This window comes from Phodopus roborovskii, unplaced genomic scaffold (assembly GCF_943737965.1).
Source record: "Phodopus roborovskii unplaced genomic scaffold, PHOROB, whole genome shotgun sequence".
NCBI lineage: Eukaryota > Metazoa > Chordata > Mammalia > Rodentia > Cricetidae > Phodopus > Phodopus roborovskii.
In genome coordinates, this window is record NW_026126636.1 from 7930287 (window position 1) to 7948868 (window position 18582).

Below are 18582 nucleotides of genomic sequence, written 5' to 3' on the forward strand. Positions count from 1 at the left end.
TGGAGATGTAGCCAGATGTAGAGACGGGGTGGAGATGAGGGGCTGGGGATGAGGGGAAAAGAGTTAAGGCTGAAGTCATAGGAATTCTGGACCCACACGTCCATTCTGATGTCGCCTCTGGACTTCCTAGGTACTTATGGACATAGGATTAAAGCGAGAGGTGACTCTGGAGCTTCGGGGGGACAGGCCTGTGGCTAACCTGACTGTGTCTGTGGCAGCCTATACCTCTGCTGGGGATGGGCCCTGGAGCCTTCCTGTGCCCCTGGAGCCCTGGCGCCCAGGTAACGCCAAAGCCATGCCAGGCCCCTTCCAGCCGCCCTTAGGATTGCCTCTTCCTGGCACCCATGGCTTGCTCTCCCGCCTCTGAGCGCTGCGCCAGCTTAGATTCCGGTCCTGCCTTGAGCCCAGCACGAGCCTCCCTCAGCCTCTTCACTCGTGTCACGCCAATCTTGCCCTCTCTGAGCGCATCTCCCTCTGTCCTTTCTCCTCACAGGGCAAGGACAGCCAGTCCACCATCTGGGTAAGGGCTTTTGTGTCCCCTCCTTCCCTCCCTCAGTATGCGTGAGGGCCACATACGTTTCACGCCCTTCACGCTTCCCAAGCACGTTGCGCTAACCCTTCACTTCTTTGATGTCTGTGGTCCTTGACGGAGGTGCCTGGAATGGCCCAGTGAGTGGTACGGTTGAGTGGACAGATTCACGGACACACGGGTAGTGAATTAGTGGAGAATGAATTAATATACACTGGATGCATGCGTGAGTGGGTGAGTATGTAGAAACTAGATTGATGGATGGATGGATGGATGGATGCATGTGTGGGAAAAAGGACTGAAGGATAGCCAAGCATGATGGCATGTGCGTTTGATCCCCACACATAGAAGACAGAGAGAGAGGCAGATCTCTGGGGGTTCGAGGCAAGCCAGGTCTATGTGATGAGATCTCAAAAGAAAAAAAATTGAAGGGTAGGTAGATGCATAAATGGATGGATATATGTGTGGGCATATGGAGAATGAGTTGTTAGATAGATAGATAGATAGATAGATGCATGTATAGGCCAATGGATAAATGGATGGATGGATGGAAAATATGAGGGATGAATAGAGCATCCCTCTCTTTCAAATATTCCATCAGCAACTCTCAAACATTCCTACTTCCATTGTGCCCTCCTGGCACTGTTACAGCCACCACTTAGAACGCAACTCACGCAGTGCCCTCGCATGCCTGCTCATACTTCTGCCTCGCCCACCCTCCTTTCAAGTCCCATTATAACCCTTCGTTCCTCACGCATGCCCATTGTACATTCAGCTTCTCCCCCTTTTTTGAGACAGGGTCTCCCTGTGTGGTTCCCTAGTAGCCTGGAACTCTCTGTGTAGTCTAGGCTAGCTCAAAACTCACAGAGATCTGTCTGCCTCTGCCTCCTGGGCCCAAAGGCATGCACCACCATGCCCAGCTACACTAACGTCTTTGTGAGCACTCGGTGTGTGCCTCACATCCACCACACATGACACAATCGCAACCACCGAAAACTATGCCGTCTACAACTGTCCCATACGCTACAGCTGCTTCTCCAGGGATTAGCCCAAATGTTCTCATCCTTAACAGTTCTGTTCCCTTTCTCTCTGCTCTGTTTCCTCCTCCACACACACACACACACGTGCGCGCGCGCGCACACACACACACACACACACACACGCACGCGCGCACACAGACACGCACACAGAGCCCTTCCATGCTCTGTTCTATACCCATCCTTCCCTGTACCCTTCCTATGCTCGTCATCTGCCAGTTCACACATTTTGCATGTTCCCGGCACCCTCTTCTCAGGCTAAAGCACATTCCTAAAGATCCTTTCTCATATCCTGCTGTGGTGGCCTGAAACCGCAGCTACAGAGGCAGAACTAGGAGGTCAAGCCCTCCTGCGCTACAGCAAACCTGTCTCTTAAAAAGAAAGAGGAGGGGATGTAGCTCCAGTGGCAGAGTCCTTGCCTAGCGTGCACGAGGCCCTGGGTCCCATCCCCAGCACTATGTAAGCCAGACATGGTGATACATGCCTGGAACCCGGGAGGTGGAAGCTGAGGATCAGAGATTAAAGGTCATCCTTGGCTGCATACTAAGTTCATTTGACCCTGTCCCAAAATGAAACAAAAACTGTGGACATTCCTTATCTGTCTTGTGCCCCAAACTCCTCCAGTGGCCAACTCATCCTTTGCACACTCTTTGCACACTCACGCCCCCCCCCGTGCACTTGTATTTCTCTCTCTCCTCACATCACTGAACACTCCCCAAAGATATTCCTTAGTTCTTCGCTCCCCAGCCTCGTGCGCATGCCCCGTGCAGCGTCCTGCACTGTGGATTCTCTGCCTTCCTCACCTGCCTTTCCACACCTAGGTCACTTCCTACTCTGCCACTCCCCCACCGTACGCACATCTGACCTTCCCTTTCCACCCATTGCACACTCCAGCCTCCCTCCCAGGTCACCCCCCCCCCCCGGGCCCCAGGGAACTGGATCCGGGGACCTTAGCCATGATCTGTCCCCCACACCCCCTGACAGTGAGTGAACCCCCGCCTCCTGCCTTCTCGTGGCCCTGGTGGTATGTACTGCTGGGAGCAGTTGTGGCCGCTGCCTGTGTCCTCATCTTGGCCCTGTTCCTTGTCCATCGGAGGAAGAAGGAGACCCGCTACGGGTGAGTTAGAACTCCACGGGAGAGGCCCTGTGGACTGGGATGGAGAGGCTGGAGTCATGGAAGACCAACAAGGAGGGCGTGTGTACCGCCTGTGTGCGTGCATGTGTGTGAAGGATCTGAATGAGGGAAAGATAGAAGGCAGCAATCCAAGATATGCTCAGCAAGTATTGGAGGAGAGAGCCACACAGCTTAGGAGGGCACTGGTACTTGCTTTTGGACAGAGTTCCACGCGGCTCTGTCCGTCCCTCATTTTCTCCCTTCTCCCCGTAGGGAAGTGTTCCAGCCAACAATGGAAAGAGGTGAACTGGTAGTCAGGTATCGTGTCCGGAAGTCCTACAGTCGCCGGACCACCGAAGCCACCTGTAAGTGAACTCCATGTTTCCTTCCATCCACGGGTCAGTCGCTTAAATTAAAAAATATACATGCATACTCTCTGCAGGTGACCTGAGATTCTGTAGATGCATGAGACAAAAGGTTCTGAAGGTATTTAGAACGAAAGGATGTTAGAGCCTCAGGCCCTCGGGACAGTGAAGACTGAACCACACACAGCTTTAGAACGGTAGAAGGCAGGGTGTTGTCTACTTTCACGGACACAACGGAAACAGCTTCAAGAAGAAGAAGGGGTTAAGTTTGGCTCAGAGCTTGAGCGTACCACTGGTCCATGGTGATGAAAAGGCTGGGGCAGCTGGGACATTAGGTGGCTGGTCCGTTCCCATCTGTAGTCAGGATAACACATCTCTGATGAAGCCTTCATGCTTGGTTTGATTTCTCCCTTTTATTTGGTCCAGAACCCCAGCCCAGGGAATGGTGCAGCCCACATTTAAGGTGGGTCTTCCCACCTCAACTCCTAATTCAGAAACTCCCTCCAAAGCGGGCCCAGAGGCTTGTGGCCTCTGTAATTCAAGGTCCTGCCAGGTTGACATTAACCATAACAAATAACTGTTTTGGGTTTGTTTGTTTTGAGACAAGCCCTGGCTGAACTTAACTGCTTTTCCTTCTGCCTCCTAAGTGCTGGGACTATAGAGCCATGAGCCGTGACACCCAGGGGTTGTTTCTTTCTTTTTTTCTCCTCCCCCTCCCCTCCCCCTCCTCCTCTTCTAAGCCAGTCTTACTCTATAACCAAAGCTAGCCACAAACTTGCAACCTACCTGTACCCACCTCCTCAGCACTGGAATATGGGTCATCATGCCAGATTAGGATCAGTGAATCTCAGATACAGTAAATCGTTTATTGTTTTTGTTTTTGTTTTTTCGAGACAGGGTTTCTCTGTGTAGCTTTGGAGCCTGTCCTGAAACTTGCTCTGTAGACCAAGCTGGCCTTGAACTCACAGAGATCCACCCTCCCACTTCTGCCTCCCAAGTGCTGGGATTAAAGTGCTGCCACCTGGCCAAAACCACAAGTCTTAGGAACACCAAAGTCTAAGAGCCCGAAGCTCTTGGTGAAATCGATGGTGGTGGTGGTGGAGGATGACGCTGACATGAGTTGATGATAAGGACAAATTGAAACATCCCCCCCATCCCCCCCACACTTTTCTAAGCATTTTACACACATCACCTCATTTGATCCTTGAAACCCAAAGGCATGGGTGCCTGTTCTCGCCCTCACTTCAAAGATGAGGGAGCTGTAGCATAGCGTTGCTAAGCAATTTGCTCAAGGTGGCATAGCGTGTCAAATGGACAAGTGAGATTTAAACCCAGCCAGGGTCCCCCTGACATCATCTTTGTTTGGGTTCATTTGTTTTGTTTTGTTTTGTTTTTTAACTTTTGATAGGATCTCCAGCTGCCCTCAAACTCTCCGTGTACCCAAGATTTTCTTAAAGTTCCGATCCTACTGCCTCCAACTTGTCCTGAAAAGCGCTCTCTCTCTCTCTCTCTCTTCCTTCCTCCCTCCCTCTCTCACTTGCTCCCTCCCTCCTCCCTCTCCCTCTTTCCTGGGGCTGTAACTCAGGGCCTTGCCTATTCTAAGCAAGCAGGGTACCACAGATTGTCTTCTTGAGGCAGTGTCTCACCATGTATGTAGCTCAGGCTAGCCTTGAACTCTCCCTCCTCCTGCAACAGCTTCCCATATTCTGGGATTACATGAGTGTGCCACTATATACAACTTGAAGTCAACACTCCTAACTGCCGCACCCAGAAATGTTCTCTTGGAATTATAGAACATTAGAAACAATAGCATTGTAGACTCAATCTCAGTCTGAAAAATAACATGCTCAGCCCTGTAGCCTTTTATAGTTTTGAAAATCTTAAGGTCTTAGAATTGAAGACCCTCAGGATCGTAGAGTCATGGAAGGTCCCAGCTGAGGATGGACCTCAGAGTGTACCACCCATAAAAGCTCCTTAGCTTCCCAGCTGGGGAAACCGAAATCCAGAGAACAAAGGGACAGAGCTAAGTCTAGATCTAGTACACAGACTGCCAGGGTCCCAGGGGATGCTGGGAAGGTCTGGGAAAGACATTTATTTACAAAGAGAAGGCGACAGCCGTAGGAAGGCCGCAGTGATTCGATGGAATAATACAGAGCCTCAGTTCTTGTAGTGTGAGCCTGGTCCCGAGAGGTTCCTGAGACCTGGGCTGGACATCCATGAGGTCAAAGTGATTTTCACAGTAGCATCATCACCAAGACATTGCTTGCTCTTCTGCACCCTTGTTCTTCATAAACTTTCAAGGGACTTTCCCATAGGCTCCTCCCTTATCTGTGACAATATCATCAACAACCTATAGTCAAAGGAACATATACTCATATGTTATTGTGTTTAAAGAAAGGAAGGAAGGAAGGAAGGAAGGAAGGAAGGAAGGAAGAAACTACCATCAGGGGCTAGAGAGATGGCTCAGTGGTAAAGAGCATTTGCTGGGCTTTCCAGAGGACCTGGGTTCGATTCCCAGCATCCACATGGTGGCTCACAAACATCAATAACATCACTCTGTACCAGATTGTCTGATGCCCTCTGCTGGCCTTTGTGTGTAATGCATGCCCATGGTACATAAATACACATGCAGGTGAAACAGACATCTTTTTAAAATAAAAACAATCACCTTAAACAGAACATGGTTGCAGATCGTGGCAGGCTAAAGCACGAATACAAAGAGTTTAAAGCTTGCCTGGTCTAGGTCAAGTTCAAAGCTAGCCTGTGTAACTTAGTGAGACTGTCTCAAAGAAAAAAAGCAAAAAAAGTCTGGAGATGTAGCCTAATTCTCAGTGGGAGATCTGCCTAGAATCCCCCAGGGAAGGGCTGGGAACACGGCTAGGTTGGGCTTAATACTGCTTTTTTTTTTTTTTTAATGAATTGAATATAGTGTCTTCTTCACTACTTAATATATTCTTTTTTGTTGTTGTTGTTTTTTTTGTTGTTTTTTTTTTTTGTTTGTTTGTTTTTTTGTTTTTCGAGACAGGGTTTCTCTGAGACATTGGAGGTTGTCCTGGAACTAGCTCTTGTAGACCAGGCTGGTCTCGAACTCACAGAGATCCGCCTGCCTCTGCCTCCCGAGTGCTGGGATTAAAGGCGTGCAGCACTAATTCCCAGCTGCTTAATAATATTCTTATATGAGGATTATGGATTCTGTTTTGTTGTTGGTAGTGGTTTATTGTTTGAGACAGGGTCTCAATATGTAGCTCCTACTGGCCTCAAATTCATTATGTAGGCCAGGCTAGCCTTAAATTCGCTGAGACATACCTGCCTCTGCTTAGCGGATGCTAAAGATGTATGTTATTGAGACTGGCCTCTTATGTAGCACAGGCTATCCTCAAGCTTGCGGAAGTTTGCCTGTTTTTCCTCCCTGTGGGGGACTAGAGGAATGTTATACCATACCTGACCTTACTTACTTTATAATCGCATAATTACAACATTTATGGGGTACAGTTTGCTGGAATACAGGGGGATGATTAGATACTTGTGTATAATGTGTAATTATCAAGTCTGGGTGATTAGCTAATTAGACGTTCCATCTCCTTTAAATGCTTGTCGTCCCTCTGTGCTGGTAACTTTCGAACTCTGAAGAACTGTACTTAACAGCTGGTGTAGAGGGTGCTGACGAATTAGGGTGCCCAGTGGAGCAAGATTGTGGGTTTTCGCCTTGTAGTTGCTTCTGTGGAGCAGACATTGAGGCTACAGGACCTGGGATAGGTCGAGTGCTCGGGACAGGAGCTAATTTTTGAACCAGTGTGGAAGTAATTCATGACCATGGGTATGCCCCTCTTGGCACATACTGCCCAAACATCAACCCTGCCACACGGCTCTGTCCACCCTTTTCAGTGAACAGCCTGGGTATCAGCGAAGAGCTGAAGGAGAAACTGCGAGACGTCATGGTAGATCGGCATAAGGTGGCCCTAGGGAAGACACTGGGTGAAGGTGAGTTTCTCTCTCTCTCTCTCTCTCTCTCTCTCTCTCTCTCTCTCTCTCTCTCTCTCACACACACACACACACACACACACACTCCACCAGAACCTTGATATTCCTCTCTTCCCCAATTCTCAGCCAACTGAAGGAAATAACTGTCCCTACGGGTCCCGCCCAGGTCAGTGTCTTTCTTCTTCTGCCACAGGAGAGTTTGGTGCGGTGATGGAGGGCCAGCTCAACCAGGATGACTCCGTCCTCAAGGTTGCTGTGAAGACAATGAAAAGTGAGTATGGGGATGTGTGTGTGCACATGTGGGGCCCCAGTCCCTAACCCAAGCCTCTTCCATGTGCCCATGCCAGACACTTGAATAGAAGGAATTGAATCCAGGGACACTGCTGTCGCGTTGGAGTGAAGGTCAGATTGACAAAATAACTGAGGCATCAGAACAAACAGATGGGCAGCAAGAGGAAGTCACTTCCACCTCTAGGCTGAAGGGCAGGGGGAGGAAACTGTAGCCAGAGCCCGTGGCCAGCCAGAACTGAGAAGGCAAGGCTAGCAAGGTCTTTCCTGGGGTTAGAACCCCAGGGCGCGCAGTAGCTCCACGGCAATTCTGGAAGGGGAAAGAGGGTGAGGTACCCTTCCTTCTCCCCTCTTGTCCACCCACGAGCCTCCCACTCGTGCCTGCCACCGATGGGCTCCAGCAGACACCAGCCGGGAAGGAAGCTTGTCAGTGAAGTTTTTGAGGGGGACAGGACAGAGTGAGGCTCAGTCGGCCACTTCATTATCAGCTGTGACTCTGCCTTTCCCAGCCTGCCTTCCTTCCTTCCTCGGAAAAATCGTTCGCGATGTCGCTGTTTTCTAGAGCTAATATGAGACAACCAACTAAATACCAGTGGGACATGCAATGCGTACTGTTAACGTGGGTGTGGCCATAGCATCATAGCATCAGAGAGGGTAGGAGCAGGTCCAGAATCAAACCGCACAAGAAATCAAGGGGGCGGTCCTCTGGACACAGGAATAAAAGCCTAGAGGGTCAGGCGAGGCTGGAGGTGAGAGAGGAATGATCTTTTGTGAATTATAAAGGTTAAGGGTTTGAGCTATAGTCATTGATGCATTTGCATACTCATTATTCATTGTTGAGCATCTCCTGCTGTACACTACTAACTCAAGCTGTTTGGGAAGTGGGGGTACCAAAGACTCCAGAGCCTTGCACATGTGACAAATACCCTACCCCTAAGCTACTTTCCACTGCTTTTATTTTTTTCACTTTAAAGCTCTTAAAAATTGTATATTGGTGTCTTGCCTGTATGTCTGTGTGAGGGCATTGGATCCCCCAGAGTTACAGACAGTTGTGAACTGCCATGTGGGTGCTGGGAATTGAACCCTGGTTGTCTGGAGAAACAGCCAGTGCTCTTATTTATTTATTTATTTATTTATTTATTTATTTATTTATTTATTTCATTTTAAGACAGCATCCACAGCATCTTGTGTTGTGTCTAAGGCTGGCTTCCGACTCACAATCTTCCTTCTACTGGTGGCTTGACAAATATACACCACCATGCCCTGCCTCCTCATCTTTAAAACAGGGTAGTAAGGTATCATAAGCAGATAACCAAAACATTTGAGAGTCTGGGGCAGAAGGATCATGAGTTTCAAGCTAGCCTAGGCTACAGACTGAGCCCTTGTTTAAAAAAAAAAAAAAAAAAAAAAAAAACAAATGGTTTAGTGGTAGAGCCCCTGCCTAGAATCCCCCAGTGAGGGGCTGGGGCTCAGTGGTAGAATTTACCATGGAGGACTGAGAACACGGCTTATCAATAAGAGCTCCTATGTAGACTCTCCCTCCAGGGGATTGACTTGCATTTGCAAAATCCTGGCCTCTCCTCTCAGTGCTACATAAACAAGCAAACAAGCTAACACTATGTATACCTATTAGGGATAAAACCATTTAATGTAAGTAAAACAGTGAGTTTGAGTCTGGCATCTTAAGCGTCAGTAATAACATGTGATGAAGAGGAGTGATGACGATGCTGGAGGAGGAGGGAAGAAATCCTCTCCCTCCTCCCCTCCCTCCTGACTTACTCACCTCCCCTTTTCTCCAAAGTTGCTATCTGCACACGATCAGAGCTGGAGGATTTCCTGAGTGAAGCTGTCTGCATGAAGGAATTCGACCACCCCAATGTCATGAGGCTCATCGGTAAGGATGGGGGGGACTTGTTCCCTCTGGGCCACCCTAGAACACAGACCACCCCCTTCTGTGCTGGAAAGGTCAAACTTTCAGGCTCCCCAACCCCCTCTCCTTCAGGATCAGCAAGCTCCCCTTCTTTTCCTCCCTCAACTTGGAATGTGACCTCTGACCCTTCCCAGAAATAGCTGAGGTCCCCAGGAGGGCTCTAGAAACATCCTTGGGAAATAAATGGCTTTTGTCCTTTGCACCCATCTCCCAAACAGTGTGGAGATTAGATTTGAGGGGGTGGGAAAAGGGGGGGCTGAGTCTGTCTGGGAGTGGGATTGGATTCCCCTCTTCTGCTCAGCCTGAATGACAGACCTCCTTTGGGGAGGGGTTCAGGTGTCTGTTTCCAGGGTTCTGATCGAGAGGGTTTCCCAGAACCTGTGGTCATCTTGCCTTTCATGAAACATGGAGACCTGCACAGTTTCCTCCTATATTCCCGGCTCGGGGACCAGCCAGTGGTGAGGGGCGTTTCCTTTTCCCTCCATAAGCATTCATTGCACACTTCCCAGCTATTGCGCAGAAAGACGACAGCTGGCCTCAAGCCTGGAGACCCTGTATTGCAGGGGTGGACAAGGCAATAAATAAGCTAACAGAAATAAGCAAGAGCATTAAGTGCTGCGAAGGAAATGCAGAAGGAAGAATGATAAGGAGGCCTTGGGATTAATTTGGGTGGAGGGAAGGGCCTGACGGGTGACCTTGAAGGAAGCTCTGACTGAGGAGATAATGGGAGATCACAGGCAGGAAGCAATCCCGACCAAATTCTTAGCGTGGCCCAGGGTCTGAAGACCAGTAAGGGGACCCCGGACTGAAGTGTATGCCTAAGGCTAGAACAATAGTCCACCAAGTCAGAGACGGTAGATTTTCTAGGATCCTGTGGCTTTGGAAAAGTCGATGTTCTCCAAGCCATGGAAAGCCACAGCAGATCCAGCTAGGTGCACATCGGGAGGGCTGAGGAGCGAAGCCCGTTTGTCTGTGTCTCTTTTGACCACTCCTTCTCTTGGCCTTGATGCCCCCCACCCCTGTCCCCCCAGTTCCTGCCCACTCAGATGCTGGTGAAGTTCATGGCCGACATTGCCAGTGGCATGGAGTACCTGAGTACCAAGAGATTCATACACAGGGACCTGGCTGCCAGGAACTGCATGTGAGTGGCAAGTTTCCTGGAAGCCCCTCCTTCCTCAAGGCGCTTCCTCCCCCTCCCCCCCAGGGGGAGCTGGAGCCTCCAGGGATGGTTGGACCCCCAGACAAGTTTAGAAAGGTGTGGTAGTCAACTTTTCATGGCTGTGACAAATACAAAAACAAACAAAAGCCCAAAAAAAAAAAAAAAAAACCAAGTGAAAGATGGATTTCAGGGTTTCCGAGATTCCAGGCCACGGTCACCCTGGGATGTCCCAGGTGTGGGATCCAGATAGACAGCAAGGTAAGTTCCTGTTTACCTTGTGGTGCTGGAAACCAGAGAGACAGAGCCTGGTAATCTACTTCCTCCAATGATACTGCCTCATGATAATCACTCGGTTGTGAACTGATCGATGTAGCTCTCCAGGCTCATTGCTTTCTTTTTTAAGATTTGTTTCTTTTATGTGTACAAAGGTTTACCACATGAGTTATGGATGATTGTGAGCTACCATGTGGGTGCTGGGAATCAAACCCAGGTCCTCTGCAAGAGTAATAAGCGCTCATAACCACTGAGCCATCTCTGCAGTCTCCATAGTTTGCTTTCTGGAAACAGGGTCTCATACATCTCAGGTTGGCCTTGAACTTAATACGTAGCCAAAGGTGACTTTGAAAAGATCTTCTTCTTCAACCTCCCAAGTGCTGAGATTAGAGACCCACACCATCATTCCTGGCTTGTTTTGTGTTAAGTGTGTGCGTGCGCGCTCATGCGTGCGTGTGTGCCTGCATGTGTGGGTGTGTTGAGACTATGTAGCTATACTACTCAGGGTAGCCTGGAACTCAGGATGTAGCTCAGGCTGACTTTGAACACATAATCCTCCTGCCTCAGCCTTCCAATTGCTGTTATTACCACCACCACTAATGATGCACACACGTTTCTGTGTATTTCCTATTCATCAAGAACTAAATAAAAGGGGAGAGGGTGGCACTGGAGAGATGGCTCAGGGACTAAGAGTGCTTACTGCTCTTCCAAATGGACCCAAGTTCACTTCCCAGTACCCACATTATCAGTTCACAACTGTCTCCTGTGACTCCAGCTTCAAAGAGATCCTACACTTCCAGCCTACACACACACACACACACACACACACACACACTTGAAATAGTAAATATTTTTAACAACAGGATAGGGTCTTAGGAATTTCGAAAAGATCTCAAGACTGATAAAAAGCTAAAGCTGGAAAAACTTCCAGCAGCCCTTTTGTCCAGACCCAGTAGAACAGGAAGAAGTAAAGCACTTCCCTTGGGGACTGGGACTGGGGTGAGAGTTCGGGAGTCAGACCCCACCCCCACCAGGACCCTGCAGTCTGAGACCCAGCAGGCTTCCTGGGGGAGATGACCCACATTGCTTCATTTGACTTTATTGCTTCCCCTAATCTAAACAGGCTGAATGAGAACATGTCGGTGTGTGTGGCAGACTTCGGACTCTCCAAGAAGATCTACAATGGCGACTACTACCGCCAAGGGCGCATTGCCAAGATGCCAGTCAAATGGATTGCCATTGAGAGTCTGGCAGATCGAGTCTACACCAGCAAGAGCGATGTGGTAGATGTGCCCTGACCGGGAGTAGCTAATCCATCATGCATTGGGTGGGGTGGGTGACCAGACCTGAGAAGCTGCAGGACTTCCTTGCACAGGAGCCTGTGTGTGGGGCCTGGACATGTCTGGGGAATGTATGAATAGCATGTGCACATGGCTAGCATATACACAGGCTCACCTCTGCATAGTGGCAGGTGGGCAGTTTGGGTTAAGAGGTAGTAGTGACCAAGTGTGCCTTCCATGTGTGCAATGTGGCCGTCAAGAGTGACATGTAACATCATGTCAAAGTGTGCATGGGTGTACATATCTCTACATTCTCCAAAGTTAACCGTGTGTGTGTGTGTGTGTGTGTGTGTGTGTGTGTGTGTGTGGTGTTTACCTGTGCCAAAATCCTTTCTGTGCTTACCTGTGATGCACCGATAGACACTGCTGTCAACAGATGTCATGAAGTGTCGAGTGTGTGCCTGCACTTATGTGTTGGAGAGGCCCTCTCACTCCCTTCCCTTCCCCCTGACAGTGGTCCTTCGGAGTGACGATGTGGGAGATCGCTACCCGAGGCCAAACCCCCTACCCAGGAGTGGAGAACAGTGAGATTTACGACTACCTGCGCCAGGGAAATCGCCTGAAACAGCCTGTGGACTGCCTGGATGGCCTGTGAGGACCTTTGGGACTCCCCAACCCCACCTCAGAATTTACTCCAACCCTCATTTACCACACAGAACACCCACCATCTCCAAGACTGGCTAAATGTGCATGGAATCCCTCAGAATATTGAGGAACCCATTTGCCTCTCGCCAATGCTCTGAGCTGTGCCACTCCTAGTCAGATAGTAAAGGGCCCTTTACAGCTCTGCCTGTTGTGTGGGACACAGGCTGTGTCAACCCCTTGCTGCCTCAGCCAGGTGTTCTTAAACAACTGCACACAACTTTCCCGGACAGCCCTGGCCCTGAGATGCCAACCTCACATGGTCCCTCACCCCCCATATGCCTCAACACCCTGGGCCCTTTGCAAAACCCTCTATTTATTGACCTTCTCCAGACTCTCAGATCTCTGAGCTGCTAGCAGGATCCTTTGGGATATGCTTATCAACTTTTGCTGCATCTCCTGCAGAGAAAGGTGTGACATTTAGCCAGTGCCTTGAGGTTAAAGAGAGGATGTTGCTTGGGTCAGGAGGAGACAGCCTGGGATTCAGACTCCACAGGCTTCCTTTGGGCACTCCTAGAGCCAAAGAGGATGAGATTAATAGCTAGTCTTTTACAGAATTTACTTGAAGGCGATGATATGTGCACTTTGCTGGATTGACTCGTTGGATCCCTTCCATAGTCGAAGGATGTAGACAGTCCTCATTGTTTTCCCCGTTTTACAGATGGGAAAATTGAAGTCTACGGGGGTTGGGGCCATATCATTTGCTGCTGTGTGAGGTACTACACTCCAAAATCTAATAGTTTTAAAGCCAGTAAGCATTTATTTCATGATGTCCAAAGACCAGACTGACAGCAGCTTACAAGGGTGGTTCTGCAGGTTTATAACAAGGTTTATAACAAGGTGGCAGTTGGGGCTGCATGTGAAGATTGGGGACTAGAAAAAACATTTTCAAGATGGCACCTCACATGGCTGGAGCAAGAAGCCTGTTCCTCTGAGAAGCATTGCCCTCAAACCCTCACTAAAAACCACCTGAGACCCAGAGAGGTTTCCCAAGCTCTTTCCTAGTTTCTGTCTCCTGGGCCACCCCAGACACTTGGGAATTTTCAAATCCCCATAGATATCTCTAAGTTGCTGAGGTTCTCTGTAGTCCCCAGTCACCCCAGTGTCCTACAGCCTCCCATGAACTAGGATGCTCCCTTTCTAAGCCCCTGCTCAGCTGGCCCCCCTTTGCTTTACCCCTTTAGGTATGCCCTGATGTCCCGGTGCTGGGAGCTGAACCCTCGGGACCGGCCAAGTTTTGCAGAGCTTCGGGAAGACCTGGAGAACACGTTGAAGGCTCTACCCCCTGCTCAGGAGCCTGATGAAATCCTTTATGTCAACATGGATGAGGGTGGGAGCCACCTTGAACCCCGTGGTGCTGCTGGAGGAGCAGACCCCCCATCCCAGCCTGATCCGAAGGATCCCTGTAGCTGTCTCACCGCAGCTGAAGTCTACGCTGCTGGACGCTACGTCCTTTGTCCTTCTACAGCTCCTGGACCCACTCTGTCCACTGACAGAGGCTGCCCAGCACCCCCGGGGCAGGAGGATGGAGCCTGAGACAATCTTCCACCTGGGACACCCTCCTGGGATCCAAGCTAGGCACTGCCACTGGGGGAAATCTCCGCCCGCTTGCCACTCCAGGCCTTCTCCCCAACTGCAGCATGGCCTTCCCTCCCTTCTCGAATTCAGCGCAGAAAGATGTGTTCTGCGTTCTGTGCCATAAGCATCCTATCCATAAAAAGAAGGGTTGGGCTGCAGCCTCAAAGGATCTTCTCAGACCCTACATCCCAACGTTCTAGATTCTAAGGTTGGAGTCTAGACTTCAAGGTTCTAGGTCTCAGAGATGATATGAGTCCTTGATTCTAAGGAACAAAGATGCTGGTTGTAAGCATGGCCCACTGTCCGAAGGCTCTGAGACTCTGTGGCTCTAGATTTTTCTGGCCTAAAATTCTTGGTGATGCCCCCATGGTTTTCGGTTGTATGGCTCTGAGATCTTGGGGTCTAGCCTCTCTATTTTTCTGGAGCCTGAGGTTCTATAAGTGGAAACTTCTAGGTTTTGAAATTCTAAAGATTCTAGGTGTGAAGGTTCCAAGGCATGCTGTTTTCAAATTTAACAGCTCTTCATGTCATAAAACTCCAGACCATACTGTTTCAAACTTTTGTTTTCTTAATTTCTAAGATTCCAATAATGGTCAGTTACAGCCTCTGAGGTGTTAACATCATACATTTTTTTATGTAAGATCCTGTATCTCAAGGAAATATGATTCTAGAATCTGAAACGCAAAAGCTTTAAGAGTCTCCAGTTTTAAGTTTCCAAGCTGTGATGTGATGATGATCTAGAATGTGGTCCAAGGTTCTAGATTTGCTAAGAGTCCACATCATCTGCTCCAGGGTTACAGATCACTAAACTCTAAAGCTCTAATATTGGCCTCCTCTTGATCTCAGGCACTGTAAGATGCGATAGGTCCAAGACTCTGGGTCCTAAGAGGCTCACAGTTAATTGTGACTAACTAGACACCAAAGTTCTAACCATTTCTAATGCTGGACACCTCTAGGTTCTGTGCTGCCTTCTGCCTTTCTAGCACTTATTAAAGGTCTGAGAATACATATGTCTAAAATATTAAGACTCTAAGCACTATAATTTAGGAATCCAATGTTCTTAGTGTCTGAGATTCTGAAGGGCCACGGGTCTAGAATATTAGGTACGATGCCAAGGTTGGAATCTTGTAGCGTTCTTCTCGAAGCCCTTTCCCTCCTTAGTCACCTACGCTTCCTGCCCTCCTCCTGTGGGTTGCACCCCACCTGACGCCTGTGCAATGCATTGGGAATGTCGTTCCTTCGAGGGATGGACCATCTTCCCTCCTTTTGGGTCATGTTGCCCCCTTGAGCCAGTCCCTCATCCCTGTCTAAAGTATGGACTCTGGTGCCCCCAGAGAGGCTCAGATCACATAAAACTTTTGTCAATCACTGTTTTCCTGTCTCCATTCACTTGATATGCACCCCCCCCCCATTGCTGGAGGTTCCATTCCCTATCGCAAAAAGAAGGGCTGCCCTGTGTAGAAGCTCAGGTCTGTAATCACAACGCCTAAGAGGCAAGATGATGGAGAATTAATTGTAGGCCATTGCAATAGAGACCCTATTCCAATAAGAAAAAAGGGCAATGTTTTGATGGACCTGGGAATGTTTTCTTCATTGGTGATGGTAGATATGAGCCATGCACATAAATAAATATATACAACTGAGGAAAGGCAGGCACTCAGAAAGTCCTGAGGAATGTGCGCACATGCACATATTATACACACATTAGAAATTGTGTATATGGATATGTATATATACATATGTAAGTATAGGTTGAGATCCCCATAGGATCTTACACACTCCAAAGTAGCAGACGTGTGAATTACCAAACATGCACAGGCACACACAGTTATTCAGACACAGTAGCAAACACACACATCCACACTGCAAACATCATCAGGCTGTACTAACCAGAGCAGGAAAGACAGCATTACACACATACGTGTCTGCAATCCCAGAATTTGAGAGGTGTAAGCAGCAAGCTCAAGAGTTCAAGCTCAACCCTGCTGACACAGAGAAATCCAGGTTAGCCTGGGTTGCATGAAGCCCTGTCTCAAGAAGAAAACAAACAGGCCAGGAACTAAGGAGTACTAGCACAACAGATTCTCACACAGCCAAACATTCAGATTGACAAATGGACCAGAACACCTTAATTCACAGATGCACAAAAGAACGCCCCACCAAGGCCGTCCAATAAGTCTTCACTTGTTCCTGGGTGTGGCGGACTGCATATATAAAAACCCTAGACGGAGCCCGGTCGCCCCCCGGTGGTGGCTCCCGAGAACTGGGTACAGTTCAATCCGGGCCACAAAGTTTTTTTTTTTTTTTTTTTTTTTTTTTGGAACAAATCATTGTGGGAGCTAGGAGGAAAGAGGAAGTCGGACGTGGGCGAGGGGCGGGGTGTCTGGACTGGAACCTCCGGGCCCACGTGAGTGTCTGTCCCGTTGCTGAGTGGGTGTTGTGTGTCTAGGCTGCTGTGGTGTAAGTTTGTAGCGCGAACTGCCCCAGCGGAGCTTTGTCGGGCTATGCTGCATGATCGTGCCACACCTACACTGCCCTTTGATGTCTTATCCCGAATTGATGCTTTTGGCCTGCCACGCCTGTTCGTTTATTGCGCGGTGCCTTTATCTAAGTAGTGTGGCTTTTGTTGGGCGTAAGGCTAGATTGGTTGATGGTGGACGTTTTGCATCTGTGCGTCTCGATGGTGTTATTTCACTAAATTTTTGCCTTCTGAGCTAGGGGCGACAGGTGGACGGATTAACACGAGGCACAATTACGGAACCTCGTTTTCGAAATGGTTAGTATAGGCAACCAAACAGCAAGGCCGAGCGAACAGAGGATTCGAGATTAGAGAGCCGCGAACTTCTGCCGCTGTGCCCAGAGCGGGAAGGCTCTCTGGCCGTGTGCGAGGCGGCCTGTGCATGCAACCATAGAGAGACGCTATCAAAGGCAGGGGTGCGATTTACCAAGCAACTTTTCTCCCGTTGTTAGCCTAACCCCCGCTCTCAACACGAAAGCGCTCTCCAGGGCCAGTTTTTCAGTTCGTTATAAAAAGCAACCGCGTTTGTAACAGGCGATGAGTAACAAGCCCTCTTAGCCTCTATTCCGTGTTAAACATCCCTGTTTTACGGCGAACTTTGCAAGGCAAGCCTCTCAAGGACGGCCAATCTGGTTAGCGTTTCCTAGAGCGCTCAAGCTGTGGCTGTAGGGAAATGTAACAGTAACTGCGATTGGTGGACCTGTTGTTTTGAAACCGCCCTAACGGCAAGGGGCGGGCCCTCTGCGAATGAATCTCCTTCCGGCTTCCGAAAGGCGACAGGAAAGACGGGGGTTGGCCGGCCTCTCCTCGCCGCACTTGATTGGTCGGAGCGACTTTACCCGCTTGAACTCCGCGAGGGGCGGGAGATCCGGACCAGTCAGAGTGTGTTTTACAGAGTGTGGGAGGGAGGCGGCTCGGAGAGCCGGGGCGACCACGCTGAGAGCTCATCGCTAATTGCGCCGAGTCGTTACTCCCTTCCCACCATTTGACCGGACCGCTGCAGGCGCGCGCGCGCCGCCCAATCAGTGCTCGCTCCGCCTCCCGCCTTTTCCCGCCCTCCGCTCTGGCCGCGACTTCGACGTAGGCTAACGCTTCCTCTTCGGCAGCCCCTGAACCCTCTCCCGGCCGCTCTCTTGGAAGCCACGCTGTGATTGGCTTAGCCCCCGCGCCCGCGCCCGTTGCCCTACACGCTGACCAATTGGCACCCGTGTTACATCGCCCGGGTACGGGCAAGGGGGAGGAGGCGGCGGCGGCGGCCATTTTGAGCCGCCGCCGCCATTGGAGTGGCCCCCCCCTTTCCCCCTTCGCCCCCTGACAGGCCAGGTTTAGGGGGGACAGAGCCCTGGGAGGCCGGGCCGGGCTCGGGGGCCGCCCCGGGGGCCCGGGCCATGGATGTGCGCCGTCTGAAGGTGAACGAACTTCGCGAGGAGCTGCAGCGCCGCGGCCTGGACACTCGCGGCCTCAAGGCCGAGCTTGCAGAGCGGCTGCTGGCGGCGTTGGAGGCCGAGGAGCCCGAAGAAGAGCGAGAGCTCGAGGCCGAGGCTGACGACGAACCGGGGTTACCCGAGCACCACAACGACGAGGTCGAGACCGAGGGGGGCTCCGAGCTGGAGGGGACCGCGCAGCCACCGCCGCCCGGGCTGCAGCCGCACCCGGAGCCCGGCGGCTACTCGGGGCCGGACGGACATTGTGAGAGTGCGCGGGGCGGGGGGCCGGGGAGCTTGGAGTCCGGGCCGAGGACGGGCTGTGGGGACGCGGGGACTCGGCTCCACCGAGACCCAGGAGATGGTCTGGGGAGCCTGGGATCCCGCCACCTGCCGCTGTAAAG

The 18582-nt window shown here is 50.4% G+C and overlaps 2 protein-coding genes across 4 annotated transcripts in view; both read left to right on the top strand.

Moving 5' to 3' along the window:
• The window catches only part of Axl (AXL receptor tyrosine kinase), a 28241-nt gene extending 12636 nt beyond the window's left edge, over positions 1–15605 (top strand). The window contains exons 9-20 of one of the 3 annotated variants that reach the window (XM_051207819.1): positions 131–281; positions 494–520; positions 2551–2683; positions 2954–3045; positions 6931–7026; positions 7220–7297; positions 9116–9208; positions 9581–9702; positions 10276–10385; positions 11800–11959; positions 12471–12607; positions 13843–15605. In XM_051207819.1, the coding sequence (XP_051063776.1) occupies positions 131–281; positions 494–520; positions 2551–2683; positions 2954–3045; positions 6931–7026; positions 7220–7297; positions 9116–9208; positions 9581–9702; positions 10276–10385; positions 11800–11959; positions 12471–12607; positions 13843–14194 (1551 nt within the window). In that variant the 3' untranslated portion in view covers positions 14195–15605. The remainder of the gene's footprint in view (positions 1–130; positions 282–493; positions 521–2550; positions 2684–2953; positions 3046–6930; positions 7027–7219; positions 7298–9115; positions 9209–9580; positions 9703–10275; positions 10386–11799; positions 11960–12470; positions 12608–13842) is intronic. The other 2 variants (XM_051207821.1, XM_051207820.1) reach the window with 2 other exon arrangements.
• Positions 15606–18019: 2414 nt separating this feature from the next.
• Positions 18020–18582, top strand: part of Hnrnpul1 (heterogeneous nuclear ribonucleoprotein U like 1) — a 32270-nt gene continuing 31707 nt past the window's right edge. Inside the window, exon 1 of the mRNA XM_051207619.1 lies at positions 18020–18443. Within this exon, the coding sequence (XP_051063576.1) occupies positions 18143–18443 (301 nt within the window). The 5' untranslated portion in view covers positions 18020–18142. The remainder of the gene's footprint in view (positions 18444–18582) is intronic.